Source organism: Malurus melanocephalus, unplaced genomic scaffold (assembly GCF_030028575.1).
Source record: "Malurus melanocephalus ecotype Western Australia unplaced genomic scaffold, MMel_1.1 scaffold_17, whole genome shotgun sequence".
Lineage (NCBI taxonomy): Eukaryota > Metazoa > Chordata > Aves > Passeriformes > Maluridae > Malurus > Malurus melanocephalus.
The window spans coordinates 4,347,256-4,362,244 of record NW_026623249.1 but is presented as its reverse complement, the minus strand read 5'-3'; the positions used below and the strand labels follow the sequence as shown (position 1 = coordinate 4,362,244).

The window sequence follows — 14,989 nt, the reverse complement described above, 5'->3', positions numbered from 1 at the left end:
GAAGGAAACAGCCTGGAGAAGAGGAATATTCAAGTACTTGGAGTAATGAAGAGAAACAGAAAGGGTAAAGAGCAGAGAAAGTGAGATAGGGAAAGAAAGGAAGGAAGAAAGTTTTGGAGGGCTAAAAGAGAATGAGGTCAAAAGCAAAGGAGTGGAGGACACAGGACAGTAAGAGGGCAGAGGAACAGCGCTGAGACTGCTGCAGTAGCAAATGCAGCCATTTCAATGAGGAGGGTGAGGAAGTGGTATCTCTTGTGCCCCCACCATCAGGGGAGACACCCTGGCCCAGTCCTTCTCAATACACAGCTCTTTGCACTCCTCCATGATCCTCAAGGCCCTAGTCCAAGTGGAGCTGTCCCTGGGGGAGGTCCCAKCAGGGACCCCCTGTGGCAATGTCTTTTCTGTGCTCCCACAGCAGAGGGGCCATGCTGTGGGGGGAAGGTTTGGCAGGACCTTCTCAGTGCAGGAGAGAGACCACTGCAATGGGGGATTGCAGCWGTGGGATGGGGTGACCCCAGGACAGCTTGGTCTGCTCTGCACAGAGTCAAAGGCCTGTGAAACAAGCATGGCTTTTGACCTTAGTGCTGGGCAGGGCAAATGCACTCACTGCAGCAGGAACACTTTCATTTCCCTTGGATTTCGGTTCTTTTGGAAAATATATCTRTCTTCCCCAAGTACTTTGATGCTTCTCAAACAGATGCTACAGCCCAAGAACCAATTCTGTCTTCTCCCACCAGTCACTTGCTCTGAACCACAAAACGTGTCAGTCTTCTTTCATCTATCCCATTCCAAGCTGCCATTCCCCTTGGGAAGCCACAGCAAGAAAAGGGGATAAAATGCCAGGCCACCACGCCCTCAGACCAACCAGCTGCCTTTACACCTATGGATGATCCAAGAGAAATCTCTGCTGACATCTCTTGAAGCATGCATACATCGACTCCACCATCTCTTCTGGAGTGTCTCCTTGCCATGTCTCCAAATGATAAAAACAGGACCAAAGCATGCCCCACACCTCCCCCCTCCAAAATCCATGCCCCTAGAAATCCTTCCCCCTCCAAAATCCATGCCCCTAGAAATCCTTCCCCCCCAACACTATTTCCCCCAGGCAAGATACACAGCTGAGACACAGAAACGAGAGAAAGGAAGGTGACGGACAGTCCACTGTGCAAAAAACAAACCGAGAATGGGGACACTCTGAGAAGGATGGGGGAGATGCCCTTGTCCCTCTCCGGCACACAGGGAGGCACATGCACACCCGCACACACTCACACTTGCATCCTTTCACTCCCACGGAGGATGTGCCACATGCTTCAGAGACAGGCCCATGGCAGAGTCAAGGGTAGCAGGGGTGGGTTGTCTATCCAGAGTCACCAGGTGACCGTGGAGGGGGAGGATCTTTCACAGGTTGCTTTCATGGTTTTCCTCTGTCTCGACAGTCATGGGGGGCAGCCCTCCATTGTCATTCAGCCGTTTGGCCCTGTAGGTCTCATAGTGGATGTTGTGGGTCACTTCCTTTAGGTCCTGAAGGTGGGTCCTGTAGGGGACAAAGTGGGGTGGGAAAGAGGATATGATAGCCAGTATCAGCACAGTCAGTATTACTCTTCTGATGATAATTTTGTTCCCTGAAATAAATGGAAGACTTTTTTTTGTCAGTCTAGCTAATTATTGTATCCCTCTTTCTGCATGGATGGCATAGGTGCCATTATATGCAACTGAGAGCGGGGACATCAGCATTTGAAAATAAACAGGCAGTATGCAGGATTTGGGCTGAAATTCCTGTCTGTGCTTGCCAGTGCCCTGCCCCTCTAACATCTGTGCCACCAGCACAGCCACATGCCATCCTGGTGTCAGAGCAGACAGGGACTTATTTGAAGCAGCGGTGAGACAAGAAAGTGTCAAGAGGGTGTGTCAGATTCACTGCAGACCATAGACTGCAGAACACTGCTGTGAGCATCATCCCTAATCTCCACAGAAACCCCGTGGGCTTGGATTGCTATAAGCTTTGTGAAGATCATTTGGGCAGGATGTTTTTACTGAAAGATTTTGCAAAGCACCTCTGCTGTAGAAAGTATTACAGAACAAAAAGAGGGAAGTAGGGTGATGTCTCAATCACACCACATCCACAAGAGAAATGAGCCACAGGGCTCTGGCTTTGAACTGCTTTTCTGTTATTTTCTTGGTTTTTGTGTTGTTTTATAGAGAACAGAGGTGATCCTGGATCTACACCTCTTTTTCAGAATTTGTGCTGAGGCAGCTTAATGAAGCAGAGTAGAAATAAGACAAGACAATGAAATCTAATGAAATATAGAACTTTTCACTTCCAGCTTTTATGTTCCAGCATATCCTTCAACTTGGAAGGACACATGATCCAGGATGTGGTAGTGACCACTTTATCACTGACCTGTGGTCAGGAGCAAATAGAAGTTTTTGCAACCTTAATGGGATTTTTTTTAAACTCCCTTAATGGCAGTTTTTGCAACATTACGGTAGTATCCTGCTTTTCTTCAGGCATCCATGTCATACATGAAAACTAGCACCTACTTKATATAATGGTCATAGCATTTAGAGAGGCACTAGAGTACCTACTCCTTAACTCAGTCCAGCCCCACACCACATAAGCTTTCCCTGCCTGAAAGTTACTTTATTTTCCTTCTAATAGGAAATATTAAACCCACATCATTCTGAGGGGATCTCAGGAAGACTCCCACCTCATCAAGAGCAAACTGGTGCATGACCATGACCTTACCTKATGACAAAATCTCGAAGTAGGGCAAATTCACAGTGATTGAGGTTTTCCACTGAAAAGAAAGCGARCAATTGTTACATTTGCTTTTTTCAACAGCCTCTTTGTGGTTACAGAGCACGGGAAAGTCACTGCCAACGGGGACAGATTCCAAGTGGGTAGAGCTTGCATATTTCAGAAAGACAGTTGTCTGAAYGACACACTGTCAGGCATTGAGAAGACACACTAAGAAGTGCTGAGCAGTTACACATGAATTTTCATTTGAAAACCAAGGCAACCTCAGGAGCCTAGCTTCACACTCCATGGTGTTTAGAGTGGCTCCAGCTTCTGCCAGGTGGTGATCATGGCACCATATTGACCATGACAGTTTCCTCCTGGCACAGCTATTTGAGAATTCTCTTTTTGCTTGGTTTCAAACAGTTTGTCACAAATGGGATGGGAAGGTAGTCATGGGACATGTTATCTGGACCCTTGTCTATTACTGTGATTTGCAGGCATACTTTCAGCTCCATAAGCAAGAGGGTTTTTTACCTTCAATGATCCCCCAAGGTGTTTTCCTGCCCAGGACTCTTTTGCCATTCACTTGGTACTCCTTGTCACTGCCCACTACTGCAAAGGGCATGCTTTCCTGCTGGGGAGAAACATGTGGAAAGATCCATTGAACCCATTCCAGAGAGCAGCACATCACTCTTCCCATCCACCTTTCCACCTCTCAGCTCAATAAACACAAGGGCTTCTCCAAGAGCAAAACTTCACTGGCTGTCCTCTTCATCTGTCAGTGCTATCCCTAGCATTTTGGACCCTTGCTTTCTAGGTGTCCTTGCACCCCAACAAGCTTAGCGGGTAGCTTGCAGCAGTGCCAAGGGCTGTGGAGCTGGGGCAGAACCTCAGCATTTCTGAAGAGGGGGATGACTAGAGAAGAAGTACCTTACCATAATCAACAGGCACCCGAGGGTCTGTCAGCTCAGAGTTACTCATATGGATAGTTTGAGGTGAGTACTTCTCATYAGATTTGTAGTTCTTCACAATAGAGATGACTCAAATAATTCTCCCCCATAACACTTGTGAACATTCAACAAGTTTAGTGGCTGACATTGTACTGAGGAAAGGCAGAAGTGGAGTAGGGGTGCAGCTTTCCTGGGAAGTAGGACAGTAGGTGAGGCTGTTGGTGACACAGCTACCTCTAAGCACAGGGAGCAACTATCTGTTTCCAGAGCACAGAGTGCAGGAAACTCTGCTATCCATAGGGTTGTGCAGTTGTTCATAGGTTTACTCTGCTTAATAGATATCCTTGGGCCTGGAAAGAGACTGCAATCACCACAAGAATGGAGATTAAAAAGCAGTTTATTTCTTATGTGTGAGAGCAATGATGCTGAAGTGCAGAACAAAATGTGGTGTTCTCCTCATCTCCCCTTCCCCTCCCACAATAAAATGTTTCCTACCCTGATTTTGTCGTTCTCTGTTTTATCCTCCAAGTCCTCATCAAATTCTTTCTGGGGATAAAACTCGATCCCATTTACTTCTAGTTCCTTGCGCACCTAAGCAGAGAGACATTTTGGAACACAAAGCAGCACAAACCTGAAGGRAAGGCAGTTGGCAAGGCCAGGCAAACACATCTGGGATATCCTTCCAGTGGGCAGAAGCTGGAGGGAYTGTCCCAAGGACGTGCACAGTAAAGTGAGGACACAGGGCAGCAATGAGGAGTCTTTCTTCCCAGCCTCCGTTACTTGTCTGGCTCTCCAGTCCCCATGACAGAACATATCACAAGATGTCACAGGGATACACACATTTCTTCCTTCTCTAAAAGATGCCCTCAGAGATATAAACAGCTGCATCTTTGGACTTACCCACCAACCCAGCACTGGACTCTGTGCATGCCCTGGGGACTGYACTGCAATCCCAAGGATATCACTCATTCCTCCCACCTCCAAGCCAGGGCAGGGAAAGATCCCATGCAGAAGAGGAGATACTCACTCTTTGTTTGAATTCAGTCTTCTCCTCCAAGGTCATGGTGTCAGCCTTAGCAATAACTGGGATGATGTTCACTACCTTGCTGAGATGTTTCATGAACTCCAGGTCCAAAGGCCGCAAGCTGCAGCCCAAGAAGGAACAAGATGGAAGGGATCACTTTTTACCCTCCTCACCTTTCATCCTAGACTGTCCCAGCATCAGGGCACCCTCCCTAGTAYATATCCTGCCCTGCTGCCACCATGCTTTCTTCTCCTCCTTCCCATCCGTCCTGCCCTCTCCCAAAAAACACAGTGGCATTTCTCCCGCTCTTGTAATCCTAGACCCTTTCAAGCCCCACAGCACCCAAAGTTAAGCTAAACAGTGGCCAGCCCTGCTGGCAGGATCCCTGGAGCCACATCTGAGATTCAGCAGTGTAGTGTATATATCTGGCACAGAAGAATCAAGGGCTGGAGGAAGGGCGAGGGCCTGTGTACATACGAGTGGCCTGTAGGGGAGATGAAGTAGAGGCAGCAGTGCACACGTGTGTCTGGAATTCGTTTCTTCCTTGCAATATTCACCTCCTCTTTCAAAAATTTTTCATATTGCTCATTGATGTATTTTTCAATAGGCTCCCAGCTGTTAAAGTGGGAGAGAGAGATCAATAGACAGGTACAAATCTCCTTGTGTTCCTGCCTAGTGTTCCCAGCTCTGACAGTGGTGAAACAGTCTCAGGCATAGAAAGAAATTTGCTTCAAGCATCTCGCCATCAGCAGACATGTTTAAGAGTTTTTATAACTGAGCACAAAAATAAGCGCTCACCATGTAATACATGCATATCCCCAATCACACACATAGACCCATGGTTCCACAATCCCACAGCCCCATTACTAGCCCCCTGAGGGCAATAGGATCCCAGATGCATTCAAGGGCCAAGCAGATGAGAGTCACTCATATACTRTCTTAAATCCAGCCCTTTTTGGGGCACAAGGCCTTGACCTTGTAAAACTCACCAGTTCTCATTGTTGATCTGGTCTCCAAATCCTGGTGTGTCAATCACTGTCAGCTTCATTTTGACACCACCTTCCTCAATGACTGGGGGAGAAATTGCAAACGATCATACTCCTCACTGGGGAAYTGCTCTGTCATGAAACACGTCTCTGTGTCCCACAAGGGAACAAGAGAGTTCTGCCCTCATCCCTGCCCAGCAAGCATGACCAGACCAGGCTGGGTCATGCCTCAACAGTTATGACCCTCATTTGCATGTCTGACCCCAAATTTTGGTAACATCTACATGAAAGCCACCTTACACCACTCTGCCACAGGAAAATGGATTTGTGCTCAGTCTGTGGCCTGAAGGTAGTACCTACCTTAGYACAACTTCTCCCCCACTCTAATGCACCATCCTGAATCTGAGATGATGCTCATTACCCTGCACCACTGTAGGAGTTGTGCTGWTGCTTTGCCATGAGGAGCAGTACTTGCAACTTGCATAGATTATTAAATTGAACTGCAGGTGAAAATGACTGAAAGCAAGGTTGTATCTACAAATGGAGACTAATGATTTAGCTGATGAAATAACCGTTTTCCTACCCCTCTCTTTTGGCTGTGATACCAGTGGCACTGCTGTTTAAGAAAAGCCTTGTATGGCTCAGCTAAAACTGTCTTTCAGCTTCCCATGGAGAAAGGGATGCCTAATACTGAAGAACTATTTGTGTAGACCGCTGGGATCTTCTGCAAGACTGCGCTGAARCATCAGAATTGCTTCCACCCCAGCAGCCCAGCTCTTACCATGCCCAATGGCTTTGATCTCCACTGTCTTGGGGATCTTCTCCTCCCGGTTCCAGCCTGAAGATTTGCGGCTCACCTGGGATTTGAAGAGGGTGTTTACCAAAGTTGACTTTCCCAGTCCGCTCTGACCTGAGGATTGCAGAGAGGAAGCGTGTGACATTTGCCACAGCCTGCTGATGGCAGCGGGCCCAGGCAACAGAGCCAGGCTGGCAGGGGAAGGGGCTGTAGGTGTCTCCCTTGCCTTGTGCAGTCTTTCTTCCCTCAGAGCAGGTGCTGTCTGCTCCCTCATGCCCTCCCCATAGRGCTTGGTCCCCCCTCTTGGCCTCAGGGGACAGTCCCTGCCACGATTCCCAGTTTCTCAGCTGGCCCCTGCCTACCTACAACCATGATGTTGAAGTCGAAACCCGTCTTCATGGTTTTCTTGCGCATCTGCTCGATGATGGTGTCAATACCGATGTAGCCCAGCAAGCTGGCGTTGATGCCTGTGGGTTTCATTGGCACGACTGGCTTTTGTCGCGGCTCTGGGACCAGCTCAGACATGGCTGCCTCCTTTTTGCTCTCCACTGRTCCTGCATGGGGGCAAAGATTGAAAAATCATCATTGAGGTGTAACAATAACCTTCCTGCTGACCTGACCACAGGSGCTGAGGGCAGCTTTTAGTGGCCATTTCAAGGGTTATTGATGATAAYTGAATGTCAAGATTTTAGCAGTAAGGCTCACCATGGAGGAACATCTACCTGAGTTTCCAGCACACTCTTCTATATACCACTCCAGACAAGGAGGCGAAGTGGGGTTCACTGAGAATGCAACATATTGATGGCTATCTCCAAACAGCAGGAGCAGGGGCAGTGGGCTGGCTGGGCTAATAACTGGGTGCCCAAAACTCCATGTGTGTCTGCTTTTTTTTGTCTCCTAGTTCTTAACAGGACCACCAGTGTTTTGCCCCTCCAAGTTTACCATAAAACAGACTTTAAAACATTATCGTTTGTCAAGTCCTGGCATTGAAACAGCATTTRGGATGTACCATGAGGACTTGCAAGATTGGCCCTTGTCAGGGGTGGCTGCATTACTGGCTGTGCTGCACAGGCTGAGTTACTCAGAAGACAGTGGTGGAAGTGAAAGCATGGCCATGATTTCTGTGCTTGCCTCCCACCATAGACAATGATTTTTGTCATACTCAAGAAACGAATCAGCATGATCAAGAAACTAATYATCTGCATCTTTCCCTTCTCATTTCTTCCATGTAAAACAACCCAGAAAAAGAAAGGCCTGAGGGCTTTCCAGCCTCCCTGCCCCTTCTTGGGTGATGGCACACATTGCTTGGCCTCACCCATTTATCTCTGTCTCATTAGTGAGCAGTTCCCACCCGCTGGGAGGAAGCTGAGGTTAGGAGAGGACAGGGCATGGAAGAAAAGCTCTAATTGGTGRGGAAGGGAGGCGTGAGGGATGAATCTAGAAAGGAAGATGAAGGGGATAGGAACCAAATACCTTTCATATACAAGCCAGCTGCAAACTAGAGTTTCTCCCACTCTAATTACTTCACTCCCCCATGCTTTGTCTCATTAGARGGTTGTTTTTCCAGGACAGAGACAGAATGTGTTTTTGCTTGGTAAGTACTTCATTTGTTTTGGATGGCACTTCAGTTCAAGTATCTCACACTAAATTATCCCTTTCCATCATTTTGGCAGAGTTTTTTTCTCCTCTTATCAGAATCCACTGGCAGCAGAAAAAGACATGAGCAGCGAGGCAGACAACTGCCATTTGGTGGGTGACACATACCCCTCTTCACAAGGAAAATTACTCAGAAGTCACTGGGCTGCAGACACGGATGCCACCAATCTGGGGTCCCTGTGGCAGCTTAGTCAGGYGAGGCAGAGACAGGCTGGGAAGAGGTCAGAGACTTTGTTCAAGGACAGGGTTAGGCTGCAGCAAGCTCCATGGCTGGCTGGGGACCCTGCCTGGCGCTCCCACATCAAAGCTCCAGTGCTGGCACAAGGACTGCTCTACACGGTGAAGATTTTACATTTTATAAAAGCTGTAATATGCCACTAATATGAGCTAAGGAAARACCTTGTGGAAGATCCACCCTTGGCAGGAGAAGGGTGACTCCACTCAGCTCCTTTTTACTGCTTGGAAAGTCTTYTATATGAAACTGGGAGAAGGATCTTTCCTCTGCATGAGAGGATGGTAGCACAGCCAGTCATGCACAGCACTGTGGGTGACATCTGTYGGCTTTTGTACCACCTTTGTTCCACCTTGCCCACACAGGAAGGGTCAGTGGGAGGATGGCCCCCCTCCTGCTCTTCCTCATCGAGTGAGGGTACCCTGTGCTATCATCAGCCTCTCCTGAAGCAGTGAGCACCACCCCGGAGGGCCCAGAGCACAAGATGGACTGTTGGTTTGAGCCAGACTGGCAATTYGGAGCACCTCACGCTGCCGGGCAGCTGCTGGAGGAGGCAGCCTGCCCAGCTGAGYGCTTCTCAGCTGCAATCCTCTCTTACACCCATCACAACCAGTCTGTGCCCGTCTTGCTGATGAAGTATGCCCTGAGGCTCCTGTTGTCTTTTCTCAGCTTTATCAAAGCGGGTGCCAGCCATTTTTCTGATACAGCACAGGGGGCCAGGCCAGCCAGTTCTTCTGCACCTTGCCCTTCACTCGTCCTCTCCCAGGCTGTGCACACCAYCTGCATCCTGTAGCTGTGCAGTGTCCCTCATGCTTCTGCTGCATCCTCCAGTATGCACCCCACACAGCCCTGCTGGGATGCTACTGAGCCCAAAGAGTGGGAGGAGAGAGAGACACAGAATCATGAAGGGATGAGGSACAGGGGGCTGTGACCCCAGCAAGGCACTTAGCTACTGCAGTAAATAGGGGCAAATAAACCCCAAAGGTGGAAGGAAACAGGAAAAAAGCCCAGTTGAGCAATTGCATGGGATGCATGCAGGACTGTGACCCTTTTGCTGCCTGGGTGGTAGCTTGTCCTCAGGGAATCTGTTGCCCTCTACTTTCTTTCTTCAACCCTTGTTCTTGCAAGGGAACAGGGAGTAGGAAGGAAGAAATTTGCTGTCAGCCTCAAGGCTCACTAAGAGATTCATAACCCATCCCTCAGTTTCACCAAGGAAAGCTTTGCCCAGAGCTAGCAGATGTTGCTAACTGCTGTGGACATCAAAATACATGATCATTCCTTTGCAGGCTTTGCTGCTGGAGCCAGGAGCTTGCAGTGACTAGGGCAGATATTTCAGATTCAGGTTCTTGGACAGCTATAGAAATCAGCTATAGAAATCAGCTATAGGATCCCTGAGACGAGGAGAAAAGATCTTCAGAAGTCTCCTTAAATTTCTTTCCTGGATTTTACATCAGGATATTCAAGGTGAAGGGTAAGCCACCTTCCTTTCCCCTCTAGGTCACTTGCCTTCCTCCCTCTGTGGGGTTCCTTCCCATATAGCCTCAGTCAGGGAAGCCCCCATTTTGCAGAAATTTCCCAGGGGCTCATSTTTCTGCACATGATTTTTTACCTTTTGATTCCCACAGATTAATTCAAGGAGCCAGCTGAGGAACAGCCTGCTGGGGAGGTAAGGGGGTGCAAAACCAGGACCAGAGGCATAAGAGGCACCCTGAAACATGAAACATGCTTGCCTGCTCTCCTGGGAGTGGCTCTSCTTTATATGCAGTAAAGCTAATGCTGCTAGGAAGCCTCCTGAGCACGCTGAGTGGCTGGTGAAGGGGTGTCATTATGTGTCCTGGGCACATCCCATAGTCCTTGCAGCTGTCCCCTGTAATGAATGCATGAGAGGGCACTACAGCCAGTACAGCTGATAATGAACAGAGGGGTAGCCAAGGTTAACCAYTTACATCCGCTCTTTGCAAGGCTCCCCTTTTCCCTGCTGCTTTGTTCTGTGTGCCATGTGAAGCTCATTTGAGGGCCATAGCTGGTGATACCCCTGCAGGTATACGTATATATTTGAGATACATAGCTGGTGATCCCACCCTGCTGCCCAGATCSAGTAGGATCCCTGGGCTGGGCTGGACTGTGGAGGAGTACAATCTGGCTCACAGGAGATGCTCCATGTGACCCTGGACCAACGAAATGTGCAGCTTTTGGGTCAGGGAAGGCAGAACCAGAAGTGCAATGGGTGCCCARAGAAGTCTCCATGATCCCACTAGCTTCTGTCACCCACTGATCCACCCCAAAACCTCTTCCTGGAAGGTCAGCATGTAGCCAGCAGCAGACACCACTAATGCAGCTCACCGTTCATGCTCTGACATTTGCACAGTCTGGGGACAGAGGTGGCCCTGCAGGTCCATTAGGGGCTCAGGTAGTGGGGACTAACATCTACTATGTCCCCATAACCCAGATACAGTCACATCCCCTCCCTCTGCCTTCCCATCCTTTGTCTGAGTGGCAAGAGGGAGGGAAGGCTGCAAACACACACACCACAACCCAGCTTCCAGCAAGGAAAAGCTTTTTAACCCCCACATAACACATGGATGGCCTCGCTGCAGCTCTCCTCCTATGTAGCACAAGGTTGTCCCTCTGCAGCTGGAGGCAGTGATCCTCACACGCATCTCACCCCAGCCCCTTCCAACCGTGTGGCCCTGGACCCACAGTTCCACTCCCTGTACACATGGAACAGTAAGGAGGGACAGGTTCAAAGCCTGAAGGTGGCTGGCAGAAGCAGGCCCTCAAAGGGTGATGCCAGGTTCCTCACAAAGAAAGCAAGCAGCTGCTTCAGTAGTACAGCTTCCCTGGAGCTCGCAGGCATCAGGACCTGCTCCTTGCTTCAGATCTGCAGAGGTGCTGAACTGAGCATCTCTCCACTGAAAAAACACCTTTCCCTCCTCAGTGCCCATGATGACCCCAGGGCATTTCTTTCAGCTGTGCAAGGCAATGGCTGAGCCCTGTCAGATGCACTGCCTGACYTCAGGGTACAGAACAGAGCCATTGTTCTTACCAGATCTTTTTGCCTGGCTTAAAGATCATCGCAATCCTCTGGGCTGCTGCAGCCTTCCCAGCAACGACCTTTCTTCCCCTCAGCACTCTGCAAACCGTTTGGGCATGAGCCCGGCTGCAGTGAAATCTAGGGCAGCATGTGCTGAAGCCTCTCTAGAGATGCAGAAGCTGGAGGTGAAGGAGGTGGGCACATCCCCAGCCCGGCCACCACAGCCCCAGCCATGCCCTTGGTGCTGCTCTCCAGCCATGCAACCCTTGTCCCATGTCCCAGCTCATCACCTGGATGGCACAGCTGTATCACAAGGTGAGAGGATGCTGAGCACCCCTGGACCGGGGTACCCACACCACCACAGCTGCCTGCACCCCTGCCTGGTGAGAGGATGCTGAGCACCCCTGGACCGGGGTACCCACACCACCACAGCTGCCTGCACCCCTGCCTGCGTGCCTGCTGTGCAGATACCCAGGGATCAGCAGATGCCCAGGGATCAGCACAGGACATCCCGCTGCTTGTCATTGGCAAGGGACAAGCCAGGTGCCCAGGAGTTTGTGGGCACGCCCCAGCCATGGGCCAGCTAGGATTATCCCTTTCTTTTAGAGCAGCACCTGGCACCATTCTCCATCAGCACCACAACCAGCCCTGCTCCTTCTCCTTCATACAAGACTGCTGCCACCGAAAGGAAATAAACAGAGAAAAGACAAAGCCAAGACCGATTTCCCCCACTGCCCTCTGGGGTTGTCCCTCCCCCATGCCCGGAGCTGGGCAGCGTGGGGGCACGGCAGAGGATGCCTGCGCAAAAAGCCCCAGCGGTGTCCCTCTGGCGTTGCCCAGCCCTGTCGAGCCCGGAGCATCCTACCTTTGAACATGAAGCTTCCTTTGTCTCTGAATCCTCTCCTAGGGGGGTGGGTCTCCCCCCACTTTTCTAGCCTGATGCTGATGAAGCAGCACGGTGGGCTACAAGGCTCCACTTGATTTTACCTTTGTCTTTCTTCCCTGTGTCCTCTTCTCCCCCCTCTCTCCTTCCCTTCCTTCTCCAGTGGCTATTTCAGTAGAGCGGGGATGCTGGTGCTGCTCCTGCTGCCATCGTCATGTGACCTGAATATTAAACCTCTCCGCAAAATCTCCCCCCGCGCACCCTCCCCCGGCTCCATCCCAGGCCCCCGACTCCATCCCAGGCCCCCGCCAGCCTTTCTGCCGTGGGGGCGGAGGGGGGGGTWTGGCTTCGGGGTTGGAGGGGCCACTGCCGATGGGGCCCCACATGTCCTGGAGGGGCTCCCATTGCACACCCACACCCCACAGGCCTTTTCTTGTCCTTTTCCCCTCCCAATTCCCCTGTGTTTTCAGCATCTCTGCTCTTTTAGGGAGGGGCATATTTAACCCTTCCCAGCTTAGTTCCGGCAGGGCTAAGAAAGGGCGCTCTTTGCCCCCAAGCATTTTTTTGGGATCAGGGTATTGCAAGAATTCCTTCTGCTTTCCCAGAGGGAGGAAATTTGGAATGATTTGCTTYATCAAAAGCGATTTGCCCTTCAGCTTTGCCTGTGGAAGTGTGAGAAACCTTTTCTCCTTCAGCAGGGTGATTCCTGGCTGTCAGCCCAAGGCGCAGAGGCAGAGCCAGCACCATCCCCTCTGAGTGTGTGTGTGTGTGTATGTGTGTGTGTACAAACATGTGTACATATATGTGCATTTGTGTGCATGCGTGTGGTGAGCAGGGAGAGATCCTCCCACTTGGGCCATGTTGGGGTACACAGCTYACACCCTCATGTGCCCTGGCGGGTACCTCCACGTGCCTTGTGGAGGTGCCCGTGCCTGGAGAGCCGTGTGGATGCTTCTGGCTGCTTGCATCTTTGGATGGGGATGCCCTTTCCCTGCTTCTCATTTACTTCTCTTACATTTGTGAGCCCTGGCCCCAACAGGCAYGGTGTCCCTGTCATGCTGTTCTGGGGCACCAACATTTGGGAATGCTCTGACCCTCCAGTCAGTGGGATGACAGGAGCACCWTGTGTCCCTCCACCATGAGACAGGCCCCTGGGTGGGGGCCAGGCTGTGGGATGCCTGGCAGACTTAGCAAGGGTTTGGGGTGCCTCTTTTTGCATTGTTCTGGGACAAAAAGAAAACTGTGCCCACTGCAGATTATGGGAACACTTAGAAATAATTGTCAGCAGTTACCCAGGCTGGGCTGAGCAGTGGACAGGCTGGCTTCCTCCAGACAGATGGACAGACAGACAGGCAGGTATACCAGCASCCACAACTTCTCCTGACATGATGACCATGGTTGGGTTGCCTGTTTCTCTGCTGGGTACCAGGTTCGTAAACACACAGGCTCTCCTCCCACCAGCTCGCTACCCACCCTTGATTCTGGTGGGGGTCAAGGGGAAATCACTCCCAGGGGAGGAAGCCCCCATCCTCCCTCTCATCACCCTACCTCTCCTGAAGGGGGTTTTGCCCCATGCTGGGCTCCATGSCACTGCCAAAGGATGCCTTGGTGCCTCCCTCCCCCCTGCCCATCCCGTCCCATCAGCGGAGACCCACCGGAGCGTGGTGGGGCACAGGACATCCCCATCTTCGCCACTGGGGTGGCCTCAGCCCCGCCGGAGCTGCCGTGTCGCTGGGGCCCCTCAGCCGCTGTGGGCCAGGGGCGAGGAGGGGTTGGGGTGACAGGGGCCGGGCCCCGCAGCCACTCCCAGGGGASCCCCCCGCCTCCCGCCCCGGCCCGGCGCAGGGTGACCGAGAGGCAGCTCCGCTTGGTGGAGCCAGGGACACCAAGGGGGCTGTCCCGCCGCCGTGGGGGGCCAGGGATGCGGCTGGGGCTGCCTGGGGCAGACAGGCAGCTGCGATGAAGGGCGATGTCCTCCTCCATGGTGGTCCGCAGCGGGCTGGAAGCAAAGGTGCGAGGGCAGGGGGTGCCAGGCTGGGCCGGGGGGCCCAGGCTTTGCCTGCTGTCAGGGCTGTGGTGTCTCGGGGTGCAGAGTTCCCTGGGGCTGCTGTCATGCTTGAGCCCCCACCTCCAGCCCTGTCCAGCCAGCCCGCCTCCAGCTGGGACAATGGGGCCCTTGTGGCCTGCATGGCTCRCTCCCACGCTGGGTGCCATGGCCACTGCTGCCCCTGCCCAACACCTTCCTGATCTCAGCCACCAGCAGCCCCACAGCATGGGCAGCTCCACAACATGACCCCCTGCCCTGGTCCCATGGCAGGGTGCAGACCTGCCAGGTCAGGCCTGTGCTACCTGTTCCCAAGGACAAAGGATGTGATTTAAAAAAAAAAATTGAATTGTTGAAATGTTTTCCTTCTTTTCTTATTCCCCCCACCCATGGCATATTTCAGTGCAACAATTTATATCCCACTGTCCAATTTCAATGGTCACTTGTTGGAGGTTCATCCAAGTTGATGCTTCTTTCCCTTATTCTGATTTTCTTTTGATCCTTCATTATAATGATTGTTTCTTAATTTTGCCAGCTTTGTGGCATTTTCAGGGTCAAGATGTATTCAGCTTACCACTCTACACCTTCCTCACTATAAAAGACTGAAGAGCAATGCAATAAATGAGGAGGAAAGCAGAAGGGTG

The 14,989-nt window shown here is 51.3% G+C and overlaps 1 protein-coding gene across 2 annotated transcripts; it reads right to left on the bottom strand.

The window, feature by feature from the left end:
- Positions 1 to 1,293: 1,293 nt before the first annotated feature.
- On the bottom strand, positions 1,294 to 12,529 carry SEPTIN3 (septin 3). Of its 2 annotated transcripts, none has more exons than XM_057389262.1 (10): positions 12,284 to 12,529; positions 6,859 to 7,050; positions 6,482 to 6,610; positions 5,704 to 5,785; positions 5,192 to 5,329; positions 4,718 to 4,835; positions 4,186 to 4,281; positions 3,275 to 3,374; positions 2,747 to 2,798; positions 1,294 to 1,534 (listed from the first exon to the last, which is right to left on the bottom strand). In XM_057389262.1, the coding sequence occupies exons 1-10, from the start codon at positions 12,291 to 12,293 to the stop codon at positions 1,399 to 1,401; spliced, it is 1,053 nt and encodes a 350-aa protein (XP_057245245.1). In that variant the 5' UTR covers positions 12,294 to 12,529; the 3' UTR covers positions 1,294 to 1,398. The 2 variants fall into 2 exon arrangements, with proteins under 2 accessions (XP_057245245.1, XP_057245252.1); XM_057389269.1 differs by having other exon boundaries at positions 3,275 to 3,371.
- Between the last annotated feature and the right edge of the window lie 2,460 nt (positions 12,530 to 14,989).